Source organism: Cyprinodon variegatus, unplaced genomic scaffold (assembly GCF_000732505.1).
Source record: "Cyprinodon variegatus isolate N-32 unplaced genomic scaffold, C_variegatus-1.0 Scaffold954, whole genome shotgun sequence".
NCBI lineage: Eukaryota > Metazoa > Chordata > Actinopteri > Cyprinodontiformes > Cyprinodontidae > Cyprinodon > Cyprinodon variegatus.
The window spans coordinates 260,859-271,609 of record NW_015151407.1 but is presented as its reverse complement, the minus strand read 5'-3'; the positions used below and the strand labels follow the sequence as shown (position 1 = coordinate 271,609).

The 10,751-nt window shown below is 38.2% G+C and overlaps 1 protein-coding gene across 1 annotated transcript; it reads left to right on the top strand.

Moving 5' to 3' along the window:
* The first annotated feature begins 3,562 nt into the window (after positions 1-3,562).
* LOC107100281 (granzyme B(G,H)-like) lies at positions 3,563-4,838 on the top strand. Its single transcript, XM_015398707.1, has 5 exons — positions 3,563-3,668; positions 3,749-3,896; positions 4,071-4,206; positions 4,298-4,564; positions 4,686-4,838. The coding sequence occupies exons 1-5, from the start codon at positions 3,614-3,616 to the stop codon at positions 4,836-4,838; spliced, it is 759 nt and encodes a 252-aa protein (XP_015254193.1). The 5' UTR covers positions 3,563-3,613.
* Positions 4,839-10,751: the final 5,913 nt, after the last annotated feature.

The following is a 10,751-nucleotide window of genomic DNA, read 5'->3' as shown; positions in this document are numbered from 1 at the left end:
CCAAACTGGATAAACACTGCGGCGTTGAGGCAAGGTCTGAAGGCTGGTTAAATACTGCAGGATCCTCTGATGATGAGATGCGCCTCAGGTGTGTCGAAGGCTCAGCTCAGGAGGATCCACGGCGAACTCTGCTGGAGAAAGGTGGAACTTCTCCAGATCCCAACAGAAACAAAGCTGAAGTGAGGAAAACTCTGAGGGGGGTCAATCCAAGAAAGGCCTCAGGCCCTGATAACATACCTGGGCAGGTGTTCAAGGAGTGTGCAGGTCAGCTGGCTGGTGTCCCCACAGGCATTTATAACAACTCGCTGGACCAATCCATAGTGCCAGCATGCTTCTTGTCTGCCACTATCATTCCGGTCCCAAAAAAGACTCAGGTCACCTCACTCAATGATTACCGGCCTGTCACACTGTCTCCTATCATGACGAGGTGCTTCAAAAGACTGGTTAAAGAACGCATCATCTCCACTCTCTCCCCAACATTCGACCCGTTCCAGTTCGCCTGCCAATGGAACTACTCCACTGAAGACACCTTCTCCTTTTCTCTTTGCCTGAGCCTAGCACGCCTGGAGGAGAAGAACACCTACGTGCGATGCTTTTCCTAGACTTCAGTTCAGCTTTCGTCATCATCATCCCACAGCATCTGATAGGAAAACTGGAACAGTTGGGCTACAATATACCCCTCTGCAATTGGCTGCTAGACTCCCTCACAAACAGATCTCATACAGTTCGGGTCAGGCAAAACACCTCTAATGTCATCCCTCAGGGCTGCGTCCTGAGCCCCCCGGCTGTTTACCCTGATGACGTGCATCCCCAGGTTCACCACCAGTCATATCATGAAGTTTGCAGATGACAGCACGGTGGTGGGCCTCATCAGAGACGACAATGACCAGGACTACAGAGAGGAGGTGGAGCAGCTGGTAAGCTGGTGGAAAGATAACTGCATGATCCTGAATGTGGAGAAAACAAAGGAGATCATTGTCGACTTCAGGCAGAACCGGCCAAACCACACTCTACTGATCATCAACAGCTCAGTTGTAGAGGTGGTCGGTTACAGCAAATTGCTGGGGGTGCACATCATGGACAACCTCACCTGGACTGTAAACACCACCTCACTGGTCAAAAGGGCACAAAAGCACAGTACTTCCTGCAGAGGATGAGGAGAGCCCACCTCCCCCCATTCATACTCACCGCCTTCTACAGAAGCACCATAGAGAGCGTTCTGACCAGCTGTCTGTTTTGGTTTTGTTTAAGTTTTATCTCTGAGTTTTCACTGGTCTTATTTTTCATTCTTGTGTTCTAGTTATTTTTGATTGTATTTTAGTTCTTGGATATTTCCTGTTTGCCCTCTTGTGTCAGTCTCCTTTTCCCTAGCTCCCTTCTTGTCTCTGTACACACCTGCTCCCAAACTGCTAATTAGCCTGGTCTTTGTTTGTCTCTCCCATTTATTCTCCTCCTGCTCAGTCACTCTTTGCTGGTTTGTTGCCATTTCTTTGCCCCCTTGTTTTGAGTGTTCCTGGCCTTCAGCATTTTTGGATTTGTGTGGATTTATTTTTTGGATTTTTGCTTCTGTTGAACTTTTGGTTAATTAAACTTTAAGAAAACTCTGTCAGCTTCAGCCTGCATTTGGGTCCTGTCAAGCCTCCACCCCCACTGTGACACTGTCTCACTGTGTTGTGGAGGCTGCAGTGCCTCAGAATGGAAGAACGTGAGAAGAGTGGTGAGAATAGCAGAGAAGATCATTGGGACCCCTCTTCCCTCCATAAAAGACATTTCAGCCCAGCTGTCCTGAGCCCGTAACATCATCAATGACCCCCTCACAACCAACCATGGACTGTTCTCCCTGCTGCCCCTTGGGCAGACGCTTCGCAGCATTCAATGCAGGTCCAACAGATTCCAAAACAGCTTCTTCCCCATCAGCATCAGAAATCATGTAATCATCAAACTGCCCATATCAATGCATGTTTTTTTCTCCCACAATGATTACATTTGAAAACTACTGCACTTTAAGAAATGTCATGTCAAAACAAAATTGTGTTTTGTATACACTCAGTTAATACAAAATGACAATAAAGATTGTCTAAGTCTAAAGCTATTGGTTCATTTAAAAAAAAAAAAAAAACAAGCAAATATAGGCTAAAAAACAAAATTCCAAAACATGCAAATGCCATTTCCTTGTCTTGTCTAAGTCAAACCAATGCTAAAATCATACTTTTTGTGTGTGCGTGTGTGTAACAGGCAGAGCATTTTCCCTTTAATATATAGCACCTCTGGATAAATGCAAACTACATTTTGTTGCTTTGTACTTGTAACAATGTAATGACAGTGAAGTTGAATTCTATTCCATTTTATTCTATTCCACTGATTATTTACACTTTTTTAGGTAAACCTAAATGTATAGGAACTACAAAAGATTGTCCAGATAAAATTTCTGAAGTAATTTGATGGAACTTGCAGTTTGTGTCACTGCTACCTTGTGGAAAGAGAGTTCTGGGTTCAATTCCTGGTCTAGGGTATTTCTGCATGGAGGTTTGCTGTCCTCTCTGTGGATATGTGAGTTCTCTCTGGCATGTTATGTTCTTGGATGTGAGTGGGTGTGTGTGAGTGTAGGTGTGTGTGTGTCTGTGTTTGTCTGTGTTGCCCTTGGACTGGCCACGAGTCTAGGATGTACCCCACCTTTTGCCCATAGACTAAGCTAAACACAGCATACACACATTTCTTGGATTCTTTGTGTATTTTGAGTATTTCTGTGTTTTCTTCTTCTGAAAAATAATATAAGTTTTTTTTTAAACCAGTGAATTGCTGAAATTGACTTATTTGCACTAAAATCGCTCCATGTATCAATCTTCTCCTGCTTAACCATCAGGGTCACAGTGGGTATGGTATATCTCCATTTGTGCAACTATATAATCCTGCTTCTGTGCTTTTACCCAGGTCTGCTTTGCTGCTGGTTAAGGTGTTACTGCAGCCTGTTAACCGATCATATAGTCATTACCCCTATGACTGAGCATGAAAGTTTCTCATGTAGCTGGGTGTGTTAACCCATTTATGAAATGATAAGGTCTAAACTAAGCTTTATATTAGAGAAATTATATGCTGAATCATAATGGTTCTTCAGACTGTAGGTGCAAGCTTTAAGTGCTAAATAGGGGATGTTTAAAAACGCCTAATTAAAAAAGAGGTTTAAACTAAAACGGAGTAGCTGCAAAGGACCTAAAAAAAAGCACAATGAAAGGAAAAAAGTATAAAGGTTTTTCCTAAATTAACTATATGCTCCACTGTTTCATTTTAAGGAGGCTTGTATGCTTAGGCTTGGAAAACTACTGCTCTACGGTGATTAAAGGGCAACATTGACGACACATCCGAACCTCAAACCTCAGTGGTCTCACTTTGTCCCCTTATGTCTTATAAAAATGTGCTGACACATCTCATTCTTACTGCACACTGCAAATGCAAGTAGCCTTTTTCTCGCAAAAACCACAGTCACTCTGGTTACTTGACTACAAGCAGAAAGAGAAGGGCTACATAAGACACTTGTTCAATTAAAACCACAGGCTGTATATAAGAAAAGGGCTCAAGCCGTACCAGCACCAACAGGTAGATTGATGATAAAACGATGACTGCACAGGTCATAATGCTCCTTTATCTTCTGACATTTCTCACACAAAAAGGTAATGGTATGAAATTGATTAATTGCTATTTGCTCCAATGGAAACAGACATTTAATCAATATTTGTTCTTACTGTTGCAGTTCATGGGGCCGTGATAATAAATGGCAAAAATGTTCCTGATGGCTTGATGTTGTATATGGTCTCTGTTCAGAACAACAAAGGTCATGTATGTGGAGGATTTCTTATTAGGGAGGACTATGTGATCACAGCCGCACACTGTGACAAACAGTGAGTTTCAACAAACTAACAAGACTTAAAGGTTTTATAAGGCTGCTCTTTTAATGCTAATTTTATTGCTAATACTATAAAACTTGTATTTGACTGCTTTGTGTTTTTTCTTTTTTCTTTATGACCTATTTTATTTTATTTTATTTATTATTTTTTTTCTTTTTATTCATTTAGCAATCCTACAAGTGTAATTATTGGAACTCACAACTTAAAGAACATTGATGATAGTACAATGCGGTACAGTGTAACCAGGTGCAGGCACCCAGATTACGTCAAAGTTGAATCTGGTGATGACATCATGCTTCTCAAAGTAAGTGTGTTTTAATTAATTCTTTAATGTCGGTTGATATCCTGTAACTTTGGAGTTTAAATATTTGTTGTTGTTTTTTCCTCATCCCTAGCTGGTTGGGAAAGTTCAATTCAATAACAGAGTGCGGCCGATTCCGATACCAAGGACTGAAGTGAAACTAAAAGACAAAGCGAAGTGTCGTGTTGCTGGTTGGGGCTTTACAAAAACTGGTGGTAAAATTTCCAATGGGCTTAAAGTGGCTGATGTTTCCTTAATGAGCCTAAAGGAATGTAAAAATAAATGGAAATTTCTAAAACACAGTCTTCCAAACAATATTACCTGTGCAGCGGGACCTAAGTTAAAAGCAGGATTCTGTAAGGTATTTTTACTTTTTCTTTTACCTTTTACATCTCATTGTGTTTACATAGCAAAGTTTGCTGATGAACGTTAAATAACGGAAAAAAATTTAAAAATATTGTTTTGTTTTTTTTTTATTAAAGGGCGATTCAGGTGGACCTCTAATTTGTGGAGGGAAGGCCGTAGGCATTGTATCTTTCAACATGGAGTGTGATACATATGTACCAAATGTCTATACAGATGTATCAAAATACGTATCCTGGATAAATGGAATTGTCAAGCAAAACCACTGTTAAGCTAAACACAGCATACACACATTTCTTGGATTCTTTGTGTATTTTGAGTATTTCTGTGTTTTCTTTTTCTGAAAAATAATATAAGTTTTTTTTTAAACCTGTGAATTGCTGAAATTGACTTATTTGCACTAAAATTGCTCCATGTATCAATCTTCTCCTGCTTAACCATCAGGGTCACAGTGGGTGTGGTATATCTCCATTTGTGCAACTCCTGCTTCTGTGCTTTTACCCAGGTCTGCTTTGCTGCTGGTTAAGGTGTTACAGACCTGGGTAAAAGCACAGAAGCAGGATTATATAGTTGCACAAATGCTAATGCTCTTAACTAAGACATTTTGAGAAGCTACTGCACTTCAGATCTTAAAACTCTAGATAAATGAAAAGATCCTCAGTCACTCAGGTCATGTTCTAGCTTGAAAAGTTCAGTTTAGGCAATTGGACTTAAAATTTACTGTAGTTGTAACAAAAGCATTAGGGGAAAAACAAAAGGTGGTTCTGATCCGTTATACTGTACTAGACAGACCTGGATGAAAGCACAAAATCAAGATTATATATTTGCACAACTAATAATTGTCCCAACTGAGCCAGTCTGAGAAGCTGCTGCTCTTCAGATCCTAAAATTCTAGTAGTGTAAGAGACGAGACCATTATAGCTGCTAACACCAACCTAGCCATAACTTATATTTTCATGGTGCTGTGAGCAACCACATTGATGTGTACTGACTTTTCTTCCTCTTTTCTACAGGTATGTAATATACATATCAGGGACAAAAATGCATTAAATCATGACTGTAAAAAGCAAACAAAGATTGCTTGCAGATTAGGATGGATTTTAATGTTTCTGCACATTCATGGCCTACAGCCTCATGAAAGGCAGAACAAGAGCAGAATTCTTTACAATATGTTTACATTTGGTCACAAATAAGACAAACTTTTCACCTTTTCTATCCTCATGAGTTCAGTACTTCAGTTACTAGATGCTTCACTAAAAACCTTTATGCTAAGAAAATATAACTTCTCAGACTAAGCAACAGTTATGTGAGCTGATTGTGAGACGGCACAGGATCATTTCCAAACAACTAATTGACAAAGAAAAGCTACATTTTTCACGTCATAACAGAAACAACAACATACTCCTCAGGATTTTTACTCAGGATGTATGTTAGAACAGAGTCTTTGTAGGCCTTCATAATCTTAACACAAACATCTTCTCATTTCATCCTATTGTTTATTTCATTTCGGCTTTTGACTTGCAAAACTCTTTTATCTTTTTTATTTTCACACAAGCCATGCATTTCCTTGCAATGATATCTGCTATCTCTTCATGAGATGGAACAGCGGTCTTTGAACGAGATCTAGGTGACAAAGCTCAAAACTTCAACCTATCTCTGTATCTTGGCAATCTCTGTTACCCTAGTTTTAAGCCACTGATTTAAACAAAGATATATTTTTTCTCAAATGTGAAATTAAGTAAGCAGTCTAATGGTGTGTTTACATCAAACAAGATGCTTTCAATCTGAGAAAGGGATTTACATCTTGTTCCTATGTAGGTGGCAGCTCAAGAAGCCTGAGAAACGAAACTATGTGAAGGACATGATTTTAGTACAGTTGAAAAACAGGTTTATAGTGATTACACTGAAGCGGGAGTGAAGCAACAACTGCAAAGGATGCAAAGCAACAACTGAACAGGGATTAGATGTGGCTGTGTCATAGCGTAAAGGAATGTCGTAGAGTCCAGTAGAGCGGAGTTGATTTTCACTCACTGAGGCAAATGAGTCCTTCACAATGACATGGATATTATGTTAATTTTTTTAATAGTTCCTCTGTTTTTGCAAAATTTTTCTTTTATGCAAACCTTGAAGCGTTAGTTATAATAATAATTAAACTTTATTAATCTCACACTGTAGAAATTCACCTCTGTATTTAACCCATCCCATTGGCGAGCACTGGGCTGCTACTGTGCAGCACCTAGGGAGCTGTGTGGGCTTAAAGGTCTTGCTCAGGGACCCAGAGTGTCAGTCCGTGGGAGTGGGGCTTGAGCTCAGAACCTCCAGCCCCAAGCGCAATGCTCTAATCATTAGGCCACCACTCCCCCACAACAAGTAGTAACTCTTTCTCTACAGATCCTCCCTTGTCACTGTAATTTGGCGCCTTTTTGTATACCAGGTTCTTATCTATCCTTGTCTCTTCTGTTTGTTGGACCCTTTTGTCTTTGTATTCTGATCCATTCATACTGTGGGATATGTTCTGTATTTGTAACTTTTTTGTTTCTCTTTTCTTCATTTAGTCATTTGTCCAATTACTTGCTCCAATAACAATTATCTGGGTTCCTAAATCAGCTCTATGAGGGGCTGTTAGGGACATTATTCTGAATTTGCTCTCGCACACAAAACTGAAACGCTTTCACAAACTTCGAAGAAAAGCTCTTGCAAATACTACTAAGATGCTAAAAAACACACCACTAAAACACTGTCTCACACACTGAACACACAGACATGTTACTAAAATACTAAAAATAAATTTACTTACACCAATGAAATAGTCTCACACACTACTAAAAACTTTCAGAAGCTCGACTGAAACGCACTCGCACACCTCAATAAAGTACACCCTACTGATATGATTTCAGTGCAAGACTGCACGCAACACTGCATGCAAGACTGAAACAGAAACTGGCTAAGAGCCCCTCTGCTTGGCTGTCTCTTCTTGGACGGAGCCGCCTGTGGAGCCAGTTGACTTTGTATCTCTGCTTCTTTTTCTATGTTTGCACCCCAGTCGGTTTTGGCAGAAGGCCGCTCACATTGGTTCTTTCGGAGGTTTTTCCTGTTAAAAGGGAGTTTTCTTCTCCTCTGTCGCTATGAGCATGCTTGGTGTGAGCTAATGCTGAAGAGTCAATGAGTCGATAAAATCAGCTGGTTTTCTTTATATAGAAAACTTTGAACCAATCTGACTGCATGAGCTGGTTGAAGCATCTGTCTAAAGTGCCTTGCGATGAAATGCATTGTGAATTGGAGCTATACTGTATGAATAAACTTAATTTAATTGAAACATTCTCATACTGCTGCAATCTTCACATACTAACCACTAAGAAGCTCTCATGCACTACTGAAAAGCTCACACACAAATAAAATGTTTATTTCAATTTATTTCAGTTGAAGTGCAAGTTGCTTCAATAGACCCAGAAGTACAAGAAGAAAAAGTGTGCATTTTGAGTGGTAAACTGATGGCGGCCCAATACCTAAGAGGAAGTGGAGTAGACATTTTTGAAAAGGACCCAGATGATTCGAGGAAGGCTTGCTTTACCTGCTTAAAAAAAAAAAAATCTTAATATGACAGTATGCATGAACCAAAATCCATTTGTATTTGATAGTCTGTTTTCCCCATATCAAACATTATTCTTTCATGTAGGTTGAACGATGTTTTTACCGAAAGATTAGCAATGCACCAAGAATCTACAGAGAGAAGATTTAGCAATATTTCTCAGGACAGGCTTTACAGTCAAGTTGAGATCGCACATGAACTTTATTATTGCTTAGTCATTTAAGTAGCATGCACAAGGGCGTTTCAGTATCATCCGAATTAGTGTTTCAGTTACGTGTGTAAAAGCTTATAGCTCTTTAGTAATCTTTAAAAACTCTTACGGCCCCTTAATTGCTCCCATCCTGGATGATGGATTGTCTCTGTTTACATCACCCAACAGTGGTTCCCAACCTTTTTTTAACTTGTGTACCCCCTTCGATATTTAATTATACCATGAGGTACCCCCTCGATCAAACCTGTTGATTGCTTTCTAAAAATAGAAAGTACAACTGAGAAAAAAAAGGGAAAATATTTATATAATTTCCTTAACTTTACATTTAATTCTCAGACGTTATATTCTTTTCAATAAGAATAAAAATAATATAAATATGTTGCCTGGAAAGTTAATAAGTAGTGAAACAAATGCAAAAATAAAAAAATTTGGTTACAAATCTTTAAATTGGAGCTCTTCTGAATAAGTCCACTGCACACATTCTGAACTTGAAAAATCAGGGAAAAAAAATAAAATTGAGTCATTTTTATTCTGTTTTCATCATTCACTGTGCTTAATGAAACACCTGACCTTCTCCTGTATCCACGGCAATAGGATGTCTTAGCCATCGATCCTTGCCTTCAGCTGCTTCGGTGCCTTCTTTTCTTGTGACTTTTGCATTTGTCTCTGTCTTCTTGCTCTCACTCGCAGAGAAGTGGTGCGAATGCACAGCACCAATACCTACTGTATTCTCTCGTGTAAATGTTGTTAAGCACATTTTCTTTTTATCTTTTTGGTTGATAAAATCAAGGTTAACCTTGCAGTTGGTTCCCTACAGAGCAAAACCTATCCCAGCCCTATTTTATTGTATGTCTTTATCTGGGAAGTAAAATATTAAATGTTTTTATGTACGCACTGCAATGAAGGGGGGTGCATTCAAATCTTTAAAGATTTGAATGCACAGATAAGCCTCAAAATAACTGCTAAAATATCTGCAGTGCACAAGAATCACATTTACATTTATTGTGTTGTTCCTTTTAAAATCTGATTGAATTCATTAATTCACAGAATAAGCCTAAAAGAAAGTTCCCCTGACTGCTACTTTATTAGGAATTCTCTAAAACACCAGTTCTCTATATTCTAAAAAAAAAAAGAAAAAAAAGAAAAAAAAGAAAAAAAGACTTCCACTCCCTGACCATCAGAGGGAGGCATTTCTCTTCAAGAGAAAAGTCTCAACCTGAGAAACTAAACAAGATCTAGATAATTGCGTTATTTAAAAAAAATACATAAGTGGCATTTAAAAAAAAATTAATTAGTAATGTTTGTTGGTATATCAATTGCTCCTTAGTTCATGAAGTGTATGAGTTAGTCATGTAAAAAGAAAAAGTTCAAAAGCAACATAGTTTTTTTTAGAGTACAGCAACAGTCAGTGAAATGTGGAATAGGTTTGTCAACAAATCATGTCATTTTTGTTCTTTCTTTAATGTATCATCACCGAAAACTCTTTGGAAAAGTTTATTTTTCTTTTTCTAAACTTTATTTTTAAGATTAAAATAATTGCAGAGCTGTGACTTTGTCAACATGAAACCTCTAACCACACCTTCAAAGCGATATTTGTGTATCAATTATTTAAGCTTTAGATATTATTAGCATTAGTGGTGTAAAACTTTGTTGTTTCTTCTGCAAAATGACTTTGTTTTACAAACTAGTCATAACCATAACTTCCAATTGTCTTATTTGCTTTTTCTTACAAGATGAAGTTAAGTGCAACTATGCCTAAGGGAAAACGATGACATGCATTTCTAAATATAAACTTTGAAAAAGTATAGATGACAATGTTTCGTTTTTTATATGTGTAGATTTATGAATATAGATTATATGTGAAAATATATGTGCCACAAATATTGAATTATTTGATTTTGTGAAAATCAGTCATTTCCTGATTATTACCCACTGATTAAGTGTACTCAACTTAAGGTTGGATTTATCATAAGATTTATTTGTTATTTAATTCAGTTTTTGTTTACCTTAATTATATTTACCCAGTGTTACAATTTCTGTAAGGTAAGCCTGAATTTGACAAAAGCATCCCCTCTACACACCCAGTTAGATCTCGAGGTCCTAAATGTTGGTTCCTCATTCAACAACCTGATGACAGAGCAGGAGGAAGGAAACTGACATTTGCTTATTGTCTGATTTTAATCCAATAAAAACCCTCACACCTGGTTTATTTCAACCCTACCCACAAGTAAATGGGCAGAATTTGACATAGTGCAGAAATGCTACAGTAGATCATCCACCTGTTGATCTTTAAAGTGAAAACAAATATCACCACACTCTCAGTGACAAAATGCAGAGTCCGTCTGGTTTCTCCAGCATAAAGAATTACTTCACATAGAGTGGGGC

What these genes read in the sequence shown, in the direction of transcription:
- LOC107100281 (XM_015398707.1), top strand. Translation starts at nt 3,614, where the DNA reads ATGACTGCACAGGTCATAATGCTCCTTTATCTTCTGACATTTCTCACA. An exon ending in GCCGCACACTGTGACAAACA is followed by an intron (nt 3,897 to 4,070) that starts GTGAGTTTCAAC and finishes TTATTCATTTAG; the next exon opens with CAATCCTACAAGTGTAATTA. An exon ending in TAAAAGCAGGATTCTGTAAG is followed by an intron (nt 4,565 to 4,685) that starts GTATTTTTACTT and finishes TTTTTATTAAAG; the next exon opens with GGCGATTCAGGTGGACCTCT.